This window comes from Protopterus annectens, chromosome 11.part0 (assembly GCF_019279795.1).
Source record: "Protopterus annectens isolate FY-2018-M chromosome 11.part0, PAN1.0, whole genome shotgun sequence".
Taxonomy (NCBI): domain Eukaryota; kingdom Metazoa; phylum Chordata; order Ceratodontiformes; family Protopteridae; genus Protopterus; species Protopterus annectens.
Genome location: NC_056745.1, coordinates 1,505,769,889 through 1,505,791,379, shown reverse-complemented (window position 1 = coordinate 1,505,791,379; position 21,491 = coordinate 1,505,769,889). Strand labels below are relative to the sequence as shown.

General features: G+C 38.3%; 1 protein-coding gene across 2 annotated transcripts in view; it reads right to left on the bottom strand.

Annotated features, from left to right (window-relative positions):
- Window positions 1-304: 304 nt before the first annotated feature.
- Window positions 305-21,491, bottom strand: part of GRM8 (glutamate metabotropic receptor 8) — a 2,748,719-nt gene continuing 2,727,532 nt past the window's right edge. Inside the window, exons 9-10 of one of the 2 annotated variants that reach the window (XM_044088805.1) lie at window positions 7,704-7,814; window positions 305-824 (exon numbers count right to left, since the gene is read on the bottom strand). In XM_044088805.1, coding sequence (XP_043944740.1) covers window positions 7,756-7,814 — 59 coding nt within the window. In that variant the 3' untranslated portion in view covers window positions 305-824; window positions 7,704-7,755. The remainder of the gene's footprint in view (window positions 825-7,703; window positions 7,815-21,491) is intronic. The other variant, XM_044088806.1, reaches the window with a different exon arrangement.

The window sequence follows — 21,491 nt, the reverse complement described above, 5'->3', positions numbered from 1 at the left end:
TGCTATATTTTTCAAGATCTCCAACCCTGGCCTTTCACCTACCTTTACTGTAAAGCATTTGCAGTACAGAAGTAAATAAATGGGCATCAGTTCATGATATTAAATAGAACAACTGCATTCCCTGGAGGCTGTGCTCACTTTTAGCTGTTGGACAGTGTTTTTCCTGAATTGTAGCAGATGTCCTCAGTTTAGTGGTCGGTTTAACATATTCTTGATTTCATTTCATAGTAGAAATTAAGTAAATGCAGAACTGATTGAATCAGAAACTTGTCTGAGTCTTCAAACTGAAACTATAACAAAGCTCAACATTTGCAAAACATTCCTTTATTTTTAGAAATAAAGTATTTGTATCAAAAATGTGCATGCTTCAACCACTTCATTTATTTGTGCATAAACCGGGTTTTAATTCATTCAGCCACCACAAGAAACAATCTCTTCTTGTTATGCAAGTGGACAATGTAGGACAGAAATGGACATTCTCACAATCACAAAAGTACAAGTTTCATAACAACAAAAGGGATGTTTTATGATATAATTTACCCAAAGCTGAACATTAGTACATTATGCATCTTTTGAGTCACTTTTTTTTTTTATATTTCCCTTGAGATCTTTGTGAAAAAAAGATACTGGCAGCCATTCTGTAATCCAGTTCTTGTTCGAGATGCCATCCATTTGCCGACAGATATGAGTCCTTAGTCTATTTTATTTTGGAAATAAAAGAAACTTTTCTTGGTTGCCATAAGACTTGCATTTCAAATAAAGCATTGTTCCTGGTCACATTATATGATTGCTGTAGCTGATATAAGTTGTCTTGGAAGAAGAAGCTGTATGGGGGGAGATAACAGATTTGTAATGAACATTGGGAAAAGTCATTTTGTGAGATATTTTAAGCATTTATTGAAGAACATTAAGAATATATAATTATATATTGTATGGCAATGTCAGTAAAATATTTTAGTAATTGATTCTGTTGCTAGATAGAACTAAATTTAGCATATAATCTTTATAAAATAACATTATGAATCTGTATATTAGCCAGAATGATGCAAGCTCTTTATGACCTGAATGCACTATCCTTCAAGCCACAGAGAATAAAAAGTAAGTTGGTGTTAACTGAAAATAGTAATTGTCAGACGTTAAACATTGCAAAGTAAATCTGCTAAGCATATTTTGTGAATCCTGCAGTGTTCAGAGTCCTTTTCTCAAACAAATCTGGGCAGTACTGTTTAAGTAATATGCAAATGAATTATTTGCTTTTAATGAATTCATCAGACTTAGCAAACTGCATTCATGACTCACCGATATGTATTCATATCAACGAAAAGCATATAAGAACCATATTTACATATTTATCTGAGGATTCCCAAGAGTTATCATAGGAGTCTTAGTAGTTCTAACAAGAAGACTATATGGTCATTCGTGGTACAAAACGTGGTTTCACAGTTGCTCTGCTGATATCCTCATTTGCAATCACCAGAAATGTCTGCTGTCTCTTATGTTTTATTTCTTAGGGCATGGTAAAGTAAACAATAAATGCATTTATATGAGTGATATGCACTAAGTTTCTATCTACATAGCATGACATTTATTACCATCACATATTAGTTCATTTGCAAAGCAAAACATTCCATAACCAGGTTTTATTTACTAAATCCATTCATAACTTAACTAAACATAGCATATATCAGTAGGACAAGTGAGTTCCTGGAAAAATGAAAAGGTTCTATATAGCAAAGTGCTGACCATCTAAGATATTACCATGTTGATCTTGAAAACAAAGCTGCAGCAAAGAAAGGGTATGACAATAAATAATATATTATGTCTACTTTGTCTTCATTGGTTTTCCAGAAGGGTGCAAATGATGATGTCATTTATATAAAACTGTAGAGCATTACACTAATCCAGGGACATGGGCTTCCTATTAGTGACTCAAACAAAGGTATAACAACTCTGAAATGAGAATGTTGTCTGCCAACTATGTTTGCAGCTGGGCAGATAAAATTAAACTCTGGTAATACTTTTTAATTACGCAGGATCCAAAAATGAAAAGCATTTAATCAACATTGTATTATACACTGGTGTCAGTTGTTATAACATAAAAGAGTATTTTATAGGCCTAGGATAAACTGTAATATTCCAGCACTGGATTGCTTAAAACACATGCAGTATTTAGTAAAGAGGAACAGTGACTTGTAGGCATTATTCTATGTTCTGTTTGAGATAGAAGAACATGTATAGTGCATTTTGAATTATAACAAAAGGGAAATGCATCAACAAAAACCCAGTTTCACTGATGTACAGTCCTGGAAGATTCTTTTTATTGTAACTCAAATAATCTTTGTAGTAGCATCTTTGTAAAATTTGAAATCTAACTTTAAAATTTACAACAAATTTAATGACTCGATGTCAACAGAATATTGAATAACTCACATTAGCACTTTTATAGCATACACAAAAAATGTTGCTTCGCTAGTGACGGCTTGCACCTGTCACCCTTAGGCTTTCGTATATTGGACAAGACTTTTGCCACCCCCATAGTGCCTTTTTTAGGCAAGGCTCAAAGGACAAACCCACCTCCATAGACAACCCAAGGATAAAAAAATTAAAGGTAATGCTACTCAATGCCAGAAGTCTAAACCTCAAGACGCACGCACTCGAGGCTCTCCTCAGTATGGAGAAAATCGATGTCTGTGCAGTAACAGAAACCTTATTCAATGCTCCTGAGAGCACTTCAGCACTACCAGGTTATAACTCATACCATGCGTTTCGGCCCCAAAACTCAGACCGAAGCACAAAAGGAGGGGGAGTATCTATATTCATCAAAGATACCTACACCTCCAGGTTAGTGGCACTGCACGAAGCATCGGAAACCATCCATGTGCAACTAACAGCGGGCAAAACTGCCTTTGAGTTTGTAGCCTGCTACAGAACATCCTCCCTATTACAGGAACCCCACTTGGCATTACTGAGAACACTAGAGAATATGAAGGTCTCTCCAAACACTATGTTATTGGGTGACTTCAACTACCCAAACATTGACTGGGAAAACTACTCAAGCCCAAACACCCTCGCCCAACGGTTCCTTGAATTTATAAACTCTAACGCAATGGAACAACTGGTCACCACTCCCACAAGAGGGAACAACATATTGGACCTGGTCATCACCAACATGGGGACTCTATGTTCCACACCAGAGGTAAACCCCTCATTGGTAATATCAGACCATAAACAAATTTCCCTGGACATCCATATCCCGTCCCCACCCCCAGCCAAGGAAATCACTGTAAAGAATTTCTCAAAAGCCAACTTTGCACTTCTCAAGACTGAGGTGGAATCCTTCAAAACCCCTGGGCCAGAGGATAATACAGCCCAATCCGCAGAATCCTTTACAAATGCATTCTATGAGCACCTGAAGGAATGCATGGATTGTGCTATCCCAAATAAAACCAAGACTCACTCCTCCAAAAACAGGAGACCAGTCTGGTGGACCCTGGCCATAAATAAACTATACAACAGAAGGAGGAAGCTACTACATGACAGAGCAAAATCCCAAAATGGGAAGGCATCTCTGATCAGTATTAGCAAGAAACTTTGATCCCTCATAAAATCATCAAAGGCCAGTTTCGAAAGAAAAATTGCCCTAGACACTAAAGATAATCACAAGGCCTTCTTTAGTTATGTCAGGAACATGGGTGGAAACTCCCAGATATGCTCTGAATTGTTGCATAACGGTACAAAATATACTGAACCTACAGACATAGCCAACATCCTGGCAGACAGATTCAGTGCAAACATCTCCCCCCCCTTCCCCCCCAAAGGAGCAAATGCCTATCCCAACTGAATGTAACCTCCCTGACATCACAGATGCACAGGTGAAAGCTGCCCTCTCCAAAGCAAAAAACACAGCATCTATGGGACCGGACGGTGTCCCAGGCTGTGTCTTACATGAGCTCCAAGAAGAACTGAACCCTCACATTAAGTCACTGTTCAAACTTAGCCTTACTACAGGATATGTACCCAAAGAATGGCGTACAGCTACAGTGGTCCCACTCCACAAAGGTGGTGCCACAACGGACCCCGGAAACTATCACCCCATAAGCCTGACTAGTCTGGTCTGTAAAGCTATGGAGCATATTATCATGGAACTCATAAAAACATTGGGAGCCTCCAGACACTGGACCCTACCCAATTCAGCTTTGTTAAGGGCAGCTCTTGCCTCTTAAACCTAGTTGATTTCTTTGAAACAGTTACCAAAGCCATAGATGAGGGCAAGTTAGTCCACACAGCCTACCTGGACCTCGCAAAAGCCTTCGACACAATACCCCACTTGGGCATCATAAATAAGCTTACCAGCTTAAATATCAACCCCTATATCACAAGATGGGTTGCAAACTGGCTCAGAGATAGAACCCACATGGTCAGAATCGCAGGTGCCATGTCCGAATCCAAACCAGTTACAAGTGGCATCCCACAGGGCTCAGTTCTGGGACCTCTCTTGTTCGGTATATACTTCTCTGAGGTTCAGGCTAACACGGGGGGATTATGGCTGACAAAGTTCGCAGATGACTACAAACTGGGGGCCATAATCAAATCTCCAGCTGACACAGGCATCCTCCAAAAGGGTCTCACAGAGACTGATGCTTGGTGCCAGAGCCATGGCCTCAAGCTAAATGCTAAAAAGTGCATAGTCATCCCCTTTGGGAAAAACAAGGTGCCCACAAATTACCACATAGGTAGTAATCCATTAAGTATGGAAGAAGTAATTAGAGATTTGGGGACCAACGTTGATAGTAATCTCTCCTTTGATAATCACGTTGCCAAAGTGGTTAGAAAGACCTTCTATATAGCCCACCTTATCACGAAAGGGTTCGCATCTAGATCAAGAGAGGTCATTGTGCCCCTCTACTCGTCACTCATCAGGCCCATAATTGAATACAATGCCCTTTTTGGGATGTACCTTACCAGACATCTGCAGCAACTGGAGAGACCCCAAAAGTACCTCACCAAGAGGATCATGGGCTACAAACAGATGTCCTATGCAGCTCAACTAAAGAAACTCCAGCTTTACTCAGTTGCTTACTGCCTACTCAGAGGCGATCTATGCCTGATGTACAAAGCCATGTCAAATCCAGAATTAATGGACATGCTCCACCTCAAAAAATCCAAGTCCCTTAGAGCTACATGCTCCAGGGACCTAAACCTCAGCACAAAAATAAATAGGACATGCTGGAGGGACAGATTCATTTCCCAGAGGCTCCCCTCACTCTGGAATAGAATCCCAATTCATGTTAGACATAGCCCCTCGCTGACCCTCTTCAAGCGAAATCTGGACGCATGGATGGGAAATCGCAAATTCACCCCTGGGATCTCTTCTGTGTCCCTGCTAGATAGAGGCACAGTAAACTAATCTTAAAAGGGTACCTTCTGTGACCTACTTTACAGAGGCACAGTAGGCTAATCTAATAGGGAGGCGAAAGCCAAATACACTCTGGCTAGGCTTATAAATGCCCTATGGCAGATAGTCTAGTATCTACCTATGAACCTATGAACCTATATATTTTTGCAAGTAGAGAGGCCCTACTTGGTTTATTCAGCTGTCTGACCACTTGTGTTAATCTTTAAGAGATTGTTTATGTTCATGTTTTTACTGAAATGCTTCTGGAATGAATAGCATTTGCTATCTGACAAGTAAAGTACTTATGCTATAATGCTTAATTTTAACTTATGTTGCATGGCAAACAACCGTTTATTTGGTAGGAATACTAAACACATTCAAGTTTTTGGAGGTCTAAAGTGAAGAGATGTATGGTAACAGTTGTTATGAGTTACTGTCACTTAGTGAAGGTTTCAAGTTTTTTCTTTACTTACAGTATTCATAGTGTCGTTACTAACGAACTATAATAGTCCAGTTATGCAACAAATAATATTTACTTGTGACTGCAGAAGACTGAACGAAGATAAACTCTGTTTTGTATTATGGTAAGATTTTAGTGATTGGCTAAACCAATTTCCCTTGTTATATTTTAGAAATATAATACCTTGTAATATTAAATATGACTGAAATCTTAATTACCACCATACATTACAACCTCTAAATTAAATAAATCTAGGGAAAAAAACAGAAATAATGTTGGACAAAAGCCTAAAAATAGGGGCAGATTTTAAATATTGCTCTTATAATCTGAGAACGTTTTTGAAATAAGTTTTGCATTAATGTGTTTTCTGAAGGATATGAAGTCTGAAACTTAAATGCATGCAATTATTTAGTGACTTCAGGCCTCGATTACTTATCAGGAAAACAAATATTTTATGAGGAACAGATGAAAAGTATAAAGAAAAAATCTGGACATTCTGCAAAAAATCTAGACAGCTAAGATGTATGATTGCTACAACTAACATTCATTGGTACATACAATTTTTTCAAATGCACCCATATCCACTATCTCAGGAAACAGAAACACACAAACCACATATAAATGTTAGTTGAAAGACACGAAAGAATCACAGCTCAGTTACACCAACAAAATTCATATTTAGTCAATGTTTACACTTCAAATATAGATCTTAAACATAAAGCCACTTTGATATTTATCATAGTTACAATTACACTGAAAGTAAAATACTGAACTGATATTCTTTAATGGATGTTTGTATCTACAATACCAATAACACCATGGCTTGAAACAGAATACTTAATCAGGTAGAAAACAGCTTGCATATATCCTAAAGATTTGTTTTACATCACAGGTTTCACCTCTAGTTCATAAATGAAGGAACAGAATCAGTACAACTTTGCTAAAGTCATCGATCCATTCTGTCTCATCAATCAGTTGTTAAGAAGATGAATGCCTAACTGTATTGAACACTGCACAATGACTGAGACAATGGATACAGGAATTTTCTGTCTACAGATGAGAAGCTCTTTAAATACCTATAAATAAACAGGTATTAAGCTGTGTGGAAACTCAGCTGTTTCCAATCATTGACTTTGTCACTCTGCTAAGAAACATCTTATTAAGGTTCTGCTTTGATCTCCAAAATAAAAAGGATGGAATTCAAATTCTATATGACTGAATAGTTATGCCCTAAGGAAAAAGAAACAAAAGATTGATTTTCACTGCATCTAGGGAAATAGTGACTGGAGAACATTATGTTAGTAGCACATATCACAACTAGTAATTCTAAAACATTTAGAAATTACAAGAACTAATGGATATAATAAGAAAGATGGTGAAAAGAAAACCAGCCAATACCCGATCATAAAGTGCTTATTAATGGCCATGTAATGTGCACCCTGTTTTGAAAAGTCTGTATATTATTGTATTTACTGTTTATTATAAAATGCTAACCTTGACATTAAATACTGTCATTTAAAATTGATAATGAAATCTATAGGACTGTTTATAAATACTTATCACATATTATTTTAATTATAAACTCAGCCTATATGGACAGAAAAAGAGGAGTGTATCTTAGGTAATTATACACTCTTAAACACTGCCATAGTGCTAGAAATGCACTTCATAAGACGTTTATAATTCTGACCTTTAATTGTGCAGGCTTGATAGTACTATATTAAGCCAAATGATTACATATACCTGGTCAGGAAATATAGATACAAATTTCAAAGACAGGGACATAGCCTTTAGACTGTGCATGCTCTAAAATATTCTTTTCTTTTGTGTTCAAAAATAAATGTTCACCAGCTCAGGGAAAGGAGTCCAGTACTGAAGCCATCCAGGCAAATGAGGCGTTCTAGATATGTGCATTTAATGAGGTTTGCTGAGAAAGGAGCACCATATTTTCCAAAGAATCTATAAAACAATGAGGAAAACCATTCAGTTTCAAATAAAACGAAGTATTATGAAAAATAAAATTGTAAGACAATTAGAAATAATAAAAGTCATCATGAAAAATGCACATTTGATTTCAAAAATTGGATTTCCATGCCTTCATTGTTGAAACACAATGCATTCAGGAACACATATACTGGAAAATTTAAAGAAAATATTAATAGCTCATACAAAAAGAACACACAAAGAAAATAATGCATAGACAGAAACATGGAAAAATAAATATTACACACAAGTAAATAATTTATGTTCACAGGGTTGAATGTGATTAAGACATGGCTGAAAGTGAGAATGTGCAATGTGTTGCAGCTATTTGTTTTAATCTGTTTCCTCAGTCATTACAGTAAAGGTCAACTATTCACAACTATCTGTATCTTCATGAGATTTGCCAAACAGAACTATTTTTCTTTAGGTTATTAATAAGTAAATAATGGCATTTGATAGTAGTTTAAGTAAAATTCAGCACAGACAGTCCAGTGCATGCATACTCCAAGGATGGCTTGGTTACAATGCTGCAGAAATTATTTATAACAGTTGGGTTTAGAATACAGATGTGATATAGGGTATCTACAAAACAATACAGCTTAAATAATCTGCAGAACCTAGATATAATATGCCCTGTTTATTTTTTCTTCTGTTCTTACTAAGATAGGGTACATTAAACATTCCGCTCAATAGAGAAATTCCAAAAGCACACAATGTGTAGGAAGACGTGAAGCTTCGTGTGGTTGGGTCAATTTGAATTTTATACTCCAGGTGGTTGGAGAATGTCGAAGGAAATGTGATCTGCTATAACAGCAACACAAAAGGAAAGGGGCAGGGCCTTGCAGTGAGGGTTGGTAATGTTGTACAAAAGAGGACAGAACAGTGCGCACGTAAAGAACATAGGCTAAACTCCATGTAGGTGATGACAAATTAAAGAAGAACAAACTGTTTTGGATGAAAAGAGGATCAAGACATTTTCCTGCATTTAATTCAACTGCACTGTCTCTACTCTGTTCATTTGTGTCAGTTATTCTGACTACCAGAAATCAATGCCGCAGTGGTACAGCAGTAGCATTGTTGCCTCACAGCAAGAGGTTCTCCTGGACTGGAGTGCCTTCTGTGTGGAGTCTGCATGTCCTCCCTGCGGTCGAGTGGCCTTCAAAAGACATGCGTGAATGGGTATGCCTTCTCTGAAGGTTGAGCGTTGGGCTGGCAACTCGGCAACATAAAAATCTACTACCAATCATTAGCGGACTAGAATTCCGCTGTGGCGACCCCTAACCGAAAAAAGCCAAAAAGACAAACAATTCTGACTACCAAAAATCACAGCAAATCATTTTTGTATGGTTTCTTTTTCCCCAGGTAACTTCACTGCCTTATCTAAACTGAGTTGTAGTAGTTATAGCTACAAGTATAAAACTTCATGGATTAAGCAGTCGATAGGGAATACTACTGTCAACGTTGCTTTAACATTTGCAGGTAAGCCAAAAAAATAATCTGTTATCTGTAGTGGCTAGGGATGAATTTTTTGAAGAAGTACAATGAAGTAAATCACAAAGGAGAACAGATAATACTTCAAATGATGTAAAGGTTGTAGATGATAGCTATGACATCACTGTAGTAGTAGTAATAGGAGGAGATATTAGATGGCAGATATGACATCACTGTAGTAGTAGTAATAGGAGGAGATATTAGATGTCAGCTATGACATCACTGTAGTAGTAGTAATAGGAGGATATATTAGATGTCAGCTATGACATCACTGTAGTAGTAGTAATAGGAGGAGATATTAGATGGCAGATATGACATCACTGTAGTAGTAGTAATAGGAGGAGATATTAGATGGCAGATATGATATCACTGTAGTAGTAGTAATAGGAGGAGATATTAGATGTCAGCTATGACATCACTGTAGTAGTAGTAATAGGAGGAGATATTAGATGGCAGATATGACATCACTGTAGTAGTAGTAATAGGAGGAGATATTAGATGTCAGCTATGACATCACTGTAGTAGTAGTAATAGGAGGAGATATTATATGTCAGCTATGACATCACTGTAGTAGTAGTAATAGGAGGAGATATTAGATGGCAGATATGACATCACTGTAGTAGTAGTAATAGGAGGAGATATTAGATGTCAGCTATGACATCACTGTAGTAGTAGTAATAGGAGGAGATATTAGATGTCAGCTATGACATCACTGTAGTAGTAGTAATAGGAGGTGATATTAGATGTCAGCTATGACATCACTGTAGTAGTAGTAATAGGAGGAGATATTAGATGTCAGCTATGACATCACTGTAGTAGAAGTAATAGGAGGCGATATTAGATGGCAGCTATGACATCACTGTAGTAGTAGTAATAGGAGGAGATATTAGATGACAGCTATGACATCACTGTAGTAGTAGTAATAGGAGGAGATATTAGATGGCAGCTATGACATCACTGTAGTAGTAGTAATAGGAGGAGATATTAGATGGCAGCTATGACATCACTTTAGTAGTAGTAATCGGAGGAGATATTAAATGGCAGCTATGACATCACTGTAGTAGTAGTAATAGGAGAAGATATTAGATGGCAGCTGTGACATCACTGTAGTAGTAGTAATAGGAGAAGATATTAGATGGCAGCTGTGACATCACTGTAGTAGTAGTAATAGGAGGAGATATTAGATGGCAGCTGTGACATCACTGTAGTAGTAGTAGTAGTAGTAGTAGTAGTAGTAGTAGTAGTAGTAGTAGTAAGGGATATAATGGGGCACAGAAGCTGGACTAGTATAGTAGAACAGGTTACTAATACACTTTTAAGAAATGTATATTTTCTTTGTTTTTCCTTTGCTTATTGATATGACCAAAAACAGTGGAGCATCGTGAGAATCAATAATAGAATAAACCCAAAGCCTCAAGATCCAGGGCCAAATGACAATTTTACAAATACTGCACTGGAAAGACACACAAAATTATTTTTTAATCAAATGCGCAACATTGTTTTGCAGCCAGTCTGATGATTCTCATTCATTTCTAAGCTGAAGGATGGCCTATGTTATATTAGGAACATAGAAACCTAGGAACAATATCATGCAAGTGATCACATGAGACATAAGATAACACCATTAAGTAGACATGCTCAAAGGGCCTTGTCACCATTTTTGAACATTCAATAGTGTCTACCTCCTAAATGAAGTGGGGCTGTGCATGATAACCCTGGTGTAAAGTTGTGTCTACCCATTAATTGTTGAGACCGTTCTTAAATAAAGGTAGGCAAAATAATACATTGCTTCACCTTTAGTGATAACTTACTCCATAGCCTGGGAAAAAGATTGACTTATAACCAATCCCTCAAGTGAGTTTTGTTTAATTACTGGTGTAGATTTAGGTTCCTATATAAGTGTTTACAGAGCCACCGTTTTTGCAAATAAATAAGAAGTGAAAAGGGACTGGGTAGTTCATGGTTCAGAAAGTTTTTCTGATGCTTTGTTGACCTGTGAGCCCATTAATGCTTCGGAGTACAGGATCCTTATGTGTTTCATGGAGTTAGTTTTAAGAACAACTTCATGATTTTTGAAGACTTATTTTATAGGCAAGTACAGGGTGTTGCTTTGATGGCTGCTTTTGCCCCATATATGCTAATTTAGTAATGTGGGCTTGGGAGTAGAATGTTCTGTTTAGATCAATTTACAAAGATTGTTGGTTACAATATGTCTGTTACCTGAATGATATGTTATGATTTGGATTGACTCGTGTAGTAAGTTAGATGAGTTTTTGGGTTTCATAAAAATGCTTCTACTTCTTTTTTAAGATTCACTCACACCCGTTCATGTTCATCTGACAACCACCTTGATGTTACTATTTACAAAGATAATGGGGCTTTCATATCTACTATTTATAAGAAGCCCATGTTTTCCAATACCTACTTGCATTATTATAGTTCACAACCTAAGTTCCAAAAGAAGTTTCTGGTTAAGGGTCAGTTCATCCGTTTATCCAGAATGATTTCAGATTGCTTCGTTTTTGACAAGGAGCGTGCGGTCTTGGCAAAGATGTTTGCAGAAAAGGGGTGTCCCCCACTTTTTGTAATGAGATTAGGCAAGAAGTACTGGCTAACCAAGCTTCTAGGCTCTGTCCCATTTTAGGACAGCCTGAGCAAACAGTGGCTACCTGTAGAGAGACTGGCTTGACAACAAGTTTAGTTTTGGAACACCACCGTTTAACTTATGAAGTTAGAAAAAATATTAACAAGGTTTTGTCAGTGATCCAATCTGACAGAGAATCATTCTATCTATTGGGACAACAGCCCAGGGTAGATTTTAAAAGGGGTAGAAATCTTAAGAATCTGTTTGAGTATTGATGAAATGTGAACACTAAACAAGGTAAGGAATGTCGCTGTAGTCAATGTGAATTTATTTTAGAAGCTTGTGAGATTACTTTGGGTCCATTTGAAATCACAGTGAAACTGGCAGATGGATGCAATTATGAATCCAGTAGAGTGGGGTATACATTGCTTGTTGTACTCCCCCCCCCCCCATGGCTCATACTATATCAGCAAAACTGACAGATCTTTAAAATGAAGAATATATGAGCATGTGAATGATATGGGTAACAAAAATACTAGCAATGCTCTACAGAAACATTTTTTGCATTGTCTGGACTTCAACAAGATCAGTTTTGCCATTTTAGAAAGAGTTTTTATGAATCCCTGTGGTAGCCCAATTGAGACTCTTTTATAACTAAAGGAGTTACTTTGGCAGTTGCATCTGAATTCCCAAGACCCTCCTGGCCTTAATGAGAACATTTCTGCCAGTTGTTGTTGTGTCTTTCAGCTTTTCCCGGTTAGGGATCGCCACAGCGGAGCTCCGGTCCGCTAATGATTGGTAGTTGATTTTTACGTGCCAAGTTAGCAGCCCTGACGCACAACCTTCAATGAAGGTACGCCCATTCACGCATGTCTCCATGCAGAAGACGCTCTAGCTGAGAATCGAACCGGACAGTGTCTTACTGTGGGGCGACAACAACATTTCTGCCAGTAGTGTCCTTAAATTTAAAGTGTTTGATTTTTAGTTATTTGCCTTACTACATGGTGATTATTTATTTATTGGCATTTGATTACCGGGAAAGTCCACTGGGCCAAGGTAAGCCCATTTTCAGTGGAGGCCCAGGGAGAAAAATCTCCAGGTTATAAACAGCACTTACATAAAAGTTACACAACACATACAACTAGCATAACATTTTCATACAACTTACAAAAGAGTTTCCAAAACTTTAACAGCACAGTTAAACATGGTCAAAGTACATACAATAAATCGGAAATGTTAAAACTGTTTTACAGATTATGCACCAGAGTATACATATAAGAAGGCACTGCTTTAGATAAACAAATGTTCATATGTGAAACATAGGAAGAAGGCATACGTGGAGGAATTTTGTAAATGTATAGTATAGTAGGAAATTGGGAAAAAGAGGAAAAGGGAAGAGGTGAGGTAGAGAATGAATGAGGAATAGTAACGCAGAATGAAAGCAGAGAAGAAGACAAGTAAAGGGAAAGGGATAAGTGAGTTATAGAACACAAGAGGTGCAATTAAGGAGTTACAATGTATCAGTTTGTACATAACTGTTTGTTACAATGTATCAGTTTATACATAACTGTTTCACATGCATGTTGACTTAGCTGTATTTTTTTGTTTCCTTTAAGAGTTGAGATTTATCGCATTGCCAGGTAGAGTTTTTAATTACTTGTTAATTGATGTCTGGATAAAACTACTTGCTGTCATTCTTGCTACAGTTTGGTTTTGAGGAAGTCTTCTTTTGATGTTTGTAGATAAAAGTGCTCAACCATTATTGTTTCAATAGTGTATGAGATTTTATGGATTAAACTTTATGTGACTAACTTCACTAGCCTTGTGGTTTTATCCCTGAACAGTTCAGTTTCGAATGTCTCATCTTGTTATTTTATTTTGGTATATTGTTGAACTTTACTTGGAAGTTACATGTGCTCTCTCCATCTCTACATGCTATTGGCAGCAGCTTCTTAGTTATTTATTTATGTGTGGTGGTAGTTGTTTTTGGGAGTTTTCATTTGTTATAACTGAATTTTGGAGTGAAATTATTTGAAACAAAAAATTGCTTTTTGTCACAGCTAGTCAATAGTCAGAGTGCAAATCAAAAAATAATAAACATTTACAATTTTTAAGATTTTTTTTTCCAGATAATCTTCTCATAGCTGTCAGCCTCATACTTCAAGATCAGGACAAACCACTAGAATAATAAAGGGTAAAGGTCATTTACCAGGCACACTTTTTAAAGACTTCTTTTTCTTCTTCTTCTTTTATCTTTTTTCTGGTTAGGGGTCGCCACAGCAGATCACCTTGTCTGCTCACGATTGGCAGTGGAGTTTTATGGTGTTGAGTTGCCAGCCCGGCACCCAACCTTCCACAGAAGGCACACACATGCACACACTCACACCTAGGGCCAATTTAGAGTGTCCAATTCACCTACAGCATGTCTTGGGGATGTGGGAGGAAACCGGAGCACCTGGAGGAAACCCACGCTACCACAGGGAGGACATGCAGACTCCACACAGAAGGCAACCCAGCCAAGGATCGAACTGGAGAACCTCTTGTTGTGAGGTGGCAATGCTAACCGCTGCACCACTGTGGCCACCCGCACACTTTTTAAAGACTGATACTGTTAAATTAAAATAATGACCATATAAGAGGCCTTCATTTAGCATGCTGCTTCTGAATTGAGGTGCATCAATGATTGCCATTATCTGTTAATGCAATTCGCAATCTTTTCTCAAATATTTTCTAGTTTTAGGAATGACGTACAAAAATTGTACCTAAAATAACGGACATTCCTGAAGTCAGAGACATTTGAGGCTGGTGGAATGTCTGACATAGAATTCTGGTAAAACAGCTAATGCCTGTACATAAGCAAGGGTTTGTTACCATGATGACTACATGATATGACGTAATGCCAAACATATCCATACTTTCATGGAACAAGACAGTGCAATGCAGAATACACAAGTGACAGTACAACTGGGACTATATGCATTGTCATCTGAATTAAATAAGAAAGATACTATGCAGCAAAGTTTATTATAAAGTCCAAAAGTATTTTAGTTTACTGCTGATAACAGAAATATGACTCTTACAAAAGCTGTGCAGAAACACATACTCATAGTAGGTACAGGTTTTAGACAATTTAATTTTTAAGTGGCAGAGATTGTTAAAACAAATAAAACTTAAAACTATGTAATACTATGGAACTTCCTGAGTGTACCTTGGATGGGAAACAGATAATTTACCCCAGGATTGCTCCTGGAACTACTAATGGACATAGGTAGTTCCTAAATGATTTATCCCATGCATGAGTCCCCACAAATTATCTATGGTATGATCATAGTTATTGTCATTAGGGGTAAGATATAATTGCTGACCATGGGATGGGTAAGGCCAGTCTATAACCACACGGGGTAGGTTATTTTGAGCACAAAAAGGGAAACTGGACAGGCTTAAAATGGCCTGTGAGGGCAGCATGCCTAATATTTACCTATGAACCTACAAACCTATTATGTCATTTAACATGTACAGAAGTATCTTGAAGCTGCAGTGATAAATTATGCCCTAAAGTAGTACATAGTTCCCATGAAAGGTTGGATTTTTTCACCTCCGGTTAAATAAATATTTGAACATTTAGAACTTTTTTACTGCATTTACATTAAAACAAACAAACAACAGACGTTAGGCAGATGATCACAGAAATGAAGAAGAGCAATAGATGCATAGGCTTTTAAATTTGACTGGTTGCCACTTAGAGCACATGCACAACAATAGCGAACTACAATAGCAAAGAGATATTTACGTGTCAATCTAATTTCAAATGAAGAAGCAGCAGGTGAGGTATTATCACCTGATCTATTCTGCTTGTATTGCTAAGCACATGTGAAGCATGTTTGCCATATACTTTGTGTGTGTATGTGTGTGTGTGTGTGTGTGTGTGTGTGTGTGTGCGTGTGTGTGTGCGTGTGTGTGTGTGTGTGTGTGTGTGTGTGTGTGTGTGTGTGTGTGTATGTACGTGCATGTGTATGTGTATGCGTATGTTTATGTTTGTGTGTGTGTGTGTGTGTGTGTGTGTGTGTGTGTGTGTGTGTGTGTGTTGGTGTGAGTGTGAAGTTTTTGATAATTACAGTAATCAGCTAGCAAAATGAATGGTGTACACAGATTAATTGTAGATACAATGGGCTGGCCTGTGAGATTCTAAAATCTTTATTATATACTACACTTCAACACACCCTTCAATGTCTCACCTTCAGATTCAGGGGCAAATCAAGAATCAGTGGGTCCTTGTAAATTATCAATAGTATTAACTCAGAATCTAACAGAATAAGGGACAGGACAAAAGAATATGCATTAATATGCATTTTTGGAAGTCAACAATGTCTATAACTAATTTATTAGGTATAGTTCACCACAAACTACCAGATTTAGGAATAATTAGGAGGGGCAGAGCAAAAGTTTGAGCCAAAATCACTGACATATTTTAAAACTGGGACAGTTGAGAGGTATGCGGTACAGCTTTGATCATGGGCTAATATCGGATGTGTGCTCAGCTGTTTAAGCCATTTGCACAGCAGTAGCTGAGGCCATGCTGTGAAGGAAGATACCCTGATAAACTCAGTCAAGAGATGATGCATATAGAGATAGCTTCCATTCATTTATTTGTGGATAAGTCAAGAAAGGGAGACAGAAATATCATAGAAATCAATAACTACCCAGTACAAATTAATATACATGACTGCAGTTTTGAAGGCTGGCTAGATACTAGTGTGGATTGCTCTGCTAGGTTTTGAAATACTATACTATAGTTAGAAATTAACCATGTCTGCAGGAATGGTGTCAAAACTGATCATTTTTTTATGTGTTGTAAATAACAGATATATAAATATAAGGTGTACTTGAAAGTACTTCCCTGCTTGTGAGGCATCCTAAATTGACAGTGCTGGTTAAAGAAAGTACTTTCATGCCAAATGACCATAAGAAATGAACAAAAATGAATGCAGGGAGTATATTTCATACAAAGAGAGAACAAGACAGACAGTGGTTAATATAGGGTGTACTTGGATATCTAAAGGTGTGGTAATGATGCACTGTCTTACCTAAAAGGACATGAGAAATGCAGAACACTCAAAACAGGCACATACTATCTTAACTCAGTTTTGATGATTAAAAGAGCTGCAGACATCTTTTGTGGATTTTTCAAGTGAAGTGTGAATCTTAAGTGATAGGGTGAGCTCTGACAATCTTTTCCTTATTAAAACATTCTCAACATCATAATGTGAAAAACCATTAGAGAAAACACCTAAAATCAAATGCATTTAAATAATAATGACATTTTGCAGCACAGTTAGTAAAATAAAAAATATTTACAATCCCTACATATCCTAAAGAATAAGACATAATTTAACTGTTATGTCTGGCACTTTTTACTTACTGTAATTATCAATTTTTGTTTGTCAGAAAATGTTGAAATTATAATTGGACAGAGCAACATTCTAAGCCAAAAGTGAAAACATTCTCTGAAAATTATGGACATTTGAGAGGTACAGGATGCACATTATGGTGTGATGGTAAGGGCAGTTTTCATATCCATAATATTGTATATGTTCATATTGTCAATATTAAAGTCATATTTATGGTTTCATAATACCCTGCAACAAATATTTAAAAATGGTACAATAAATGTTTTGCTATCAGAATTAATTAACTGATATTATGTTTGCAGGAGTTGAGTATCCTTCAGAAATGTATCACTATGGATAAATTCCTGATATTAATTCAGCAGGAATCTTACAGGAAATTATGTCTAAGAGCAAATGGGCATTTGTTGGGTCCAGTTAGAGCTATACTGATACTGATATATATATATATATATATATATATATATATATATATATATATATATATATATATATATATAGGTTCATAGGTTCATAAGCAGCTACTAGGCTATCAGCCTGAGGGCATTTATAAGCCTAGCCAGAGTGTGTCGGCTTTCACCACCCCATTGATTAATTAACTGATCCTCTGTCAAGCAGAGCCAATGAAGTGATACCAGGGGTGTATTTTCTGTTACCCATCCACTCGTTAAGGTTTCTCTTGAAGAGTATTAGTGAGGGGCTCTGCCTAATGTAGTTTGGAATTTTATTCCAAAGCATGGGGAGTCTCTGTGACATGAATCTATCCCTCCAGCATGTTCTATTTATTGTTGTGGTGAGGTTTAGCTCACTAGAGTCCATGGCTCTGAGTGATTTGCATTTCTTTAGTTGGAACATGTCCATCAATTCTGAGTTGGACATGGCTTTGTAAGTCAGGCAAAGATCACCTCTGAGTAAGCGATATGCCACTGAGTACAGCTGGAGTTTTTTCAGTCGGGCTGCATAGGACATATATTTAAGGCCAGTAATCCTCTTGGTGAGGTACATTTGTGGTCTTTCCAGCTGCTGGAAGTGTCTTGTGAGGTACATCTCAAATGGGGCATTGTACTCTATGATGGGTCTGATGAGTGATGAGTAGAGGGGCACTATAACCTTTTTATATCTAGATGCAAATCCTTTAGTAATTAGATGGGCCACATAGAAGGATTTCCTAACTACTTTGGAAATAAGATTGTCAAAGGAGAGATTACTATCTCCCTGGGTCCCCAGATCTCTTATTACCTCTTCTGTATTATAGGGGCTGCCACCTATGTGGTAATTCGTGGGTGTTTTGTTTTTCCAAATGGGATGACTATGCATTTTTTTGGCATTTAGCTTGAGGTCATGACCTTGACACCAGGTGTCCATCTCAGTAAGGCCCTTTTGGAGGATGCCCATGTCAGCCGGAGAGTCAATTATGGCTCCCTGTTTGCAGTCATCGGTGAACTTGGTTAGCCATAGTCCTCCTGTGTTTGCCTGTATTTCTGAGAAGTATATGCTGAACAGTAGGGGTCCCAGGACCATGCCTTGCGGGACACCACTCATGACTCATTTAGAGTCAGACCTGGAGCCCGCTATTCTTACCGTATGAGTTCTGTCTGTAAGCCAGTTGGCAACCCATCTCGTGACATAGGGGTTTATGTTCAGGCTGGTGAGTTTTTCTGTAATACCTGAGTGGGGAATGGTGTCAAAAGCCTTCGCGAGGTAGGCTGTATGAACAGCCTTTCCCTCATCTATGGCCTTGGTGACTGTCTCAAAGAAGTCAACCAGGTTTAGTAGGCATGATCTGCCCTTAACAAAGCCAAACTGGGATGGGTCAAGTGTTTGGAGGTTCCCAATTTCTTTGTTAATGAGTTCCATGATGCACTCCATAGCCTTGCAGACCAGGATAGTCAGGCTTATGGGGCGATAGTTACCAGGGTCAGTTGTGGCCCCTCCTTTGTGGAGTGGAATAACCGTTGCTGTGCACCATTCTATAGGCATGTAGCCTGTGGAGAGACTGAGATTGAACAGCGTGTTTAGGTGGGGGGTTAGTTCTTTCTGTAGTTCGTGCAAGACGCAGCCTGGGACACCATCTGGCCCCACTAACACTGTGTTTTTGGCTTTTGAAATGGGGTGTTTTCACCTGTGCATCTATGATTTCTGGGACACTACACTTTTCCGGTATTGTTGTGGGCCCTTTTGGGAGTGAAGTTTGCACTGAATCTATCTGCCAGGAAGTTGGCAATATCAGTAGGTTCAGTATATTTTGTGCTATTTTGCACTAGTTCAGTGCATATCTGCGAGTTGCCACTTAGATTCTTAACATAGCTAAAGAAGGCTTTGTGGTTATCTTTTGAATCCTTGGCTATTTTTCTTTTTAAGATAGCCTTGGATGATTTTATGAGGGACCTCAGTTTCTTACTGATACTAATCAGGGATTTCTTACCTTCTTGAAGTTTGCTTTTTTTCTGAACTAGTTTCCTCCTTCTATTGTATAGCCTGTTTATGGCAGGGGTCCACCAGACTGGTTTCCTTCTCTTAGAGGAGTGAGCCTTGGTTTTTCTAGGGATGGCATGATCTAGGCATCCTTGTAGGTGCTCATAGAGTGCATTTGTAAAGGTTTCTGCAACTTGGGCAGCATTATCCTTTAGCGTGGGGGCTATGAAACATACCACCTCTGTCTTAAGTAAGGTGAAGTTTGCTTTAGAAACGTTTTTTACTGTGGTTTCCTTAGTTGGGGGTGGTGGTGGGGTGTGAACAACCAGAGTGATTAGTTTATGGTCTGATCTAACCAGTGACGGGTTGACCTCTGGTGTGGAAAACCTGTCACCCATGTTGATAATGACCAGGTCCAATATGTTTTCACCTCTGGTAGAGGAGTTTACCAGCTAATCCAAGGCGTTTGAGTTGATGAATTCCAGGAACCATTGGGCCTGAGAGTTTGTACTCAAGTAGTTTTCCCAGTTAATGGTAGGGTAATTGAAATCACCCATTATCAGGGTGTTCGGTAGGACCTTAATGTTTTCCAGTGTCTCCAGAAAGGTGGAGTGGTGGCCATGGATCATGGAGGATGATCTGTAGCAAGCCACAATTTGCATTGCAGATTTGCCTGATGTTAGTTGCACATGGATAATCTCAGAGGTTTCATGCTGCGCCACTAACCTGGAGGTGTAGGTATCCTTGATAAATATGGATACACCCCCTCCTTTTGTGTTTTGGTCCATGTTCTGTGGCCAAAACATGTGGTATAAGTTGTCGCCGGTAGTGCTGGGGGTGCTGTCTTTAACCTTGAACCAGGTTTCAGTTACTGCACAGATGTCAACGTTCTCCATACTGAGGAGTGCTTCAAGCACGTGCATTTTGAGATTTAAACTCCTGGCGTTGAATAGTATAACCCTCAGTTTACGGAGGTGGGTTTGACTTTTGAGCCTTGCCTAAAAAAAGGCACTATGGGGGCAGAAAGAGCCTTGGCCAGTATTCAAAAGCCTAGGGGTGACAGGTGCAAGCCTTCTCTTGTGAAGCAACACGACTTGTTGAGCATGTCACCCCAGGCTGACAGTAACTGGATCCCCTTTGAATGACACCTGAAGCTTAGCCAATTGTTGAAATTGGTCATTTTTTCTTTATACTGAGGCATCATTCTTGGTGAGGGGAGGATGCTACTCAGGGTCAGGGTCATACCAGCCTGGGCTACATGATCAGAGAGCTCTTCCATGTCTCTTTTCATGTAGTCCAGGGAGGTACATCTCAGGTCATTCACACCAACATGAACAATGACAGTCATATTTGTACTTGTTCAGGAGTGACCCGAGTGCTTGTGTCATGTGGCAGATTCTGGCTCTTGACAGGCAGCTAACAGTAACCTTCTGCTTGTCCAGCCTAGTGAGTGGGACATCAGTGTTCCTGACTACAGAGTCACCTATTACTAGTGTGTTAGGTATGTTATTTCACCTTAAGGGCTATGATTGTGCGGCACACTGATTTTGTGTTTTATGTGTTGTCTGGTTTGTGAAGGGAGGTGCAGGTTGTTTGGGTGTCTACTTTGGAGGTCTCGGATGCTTTTGCAGATTTTTATTTAGAGCATCCCAGTAAGATTTTGTGTATTTATGTCTATTTTTTGTCAGTGCTGGTTTAGTAGGTCTGTGTGTGGCTGGGGGTGTGGTGCAAGTGTTAACCTTCTCTTCTTGACTGTCT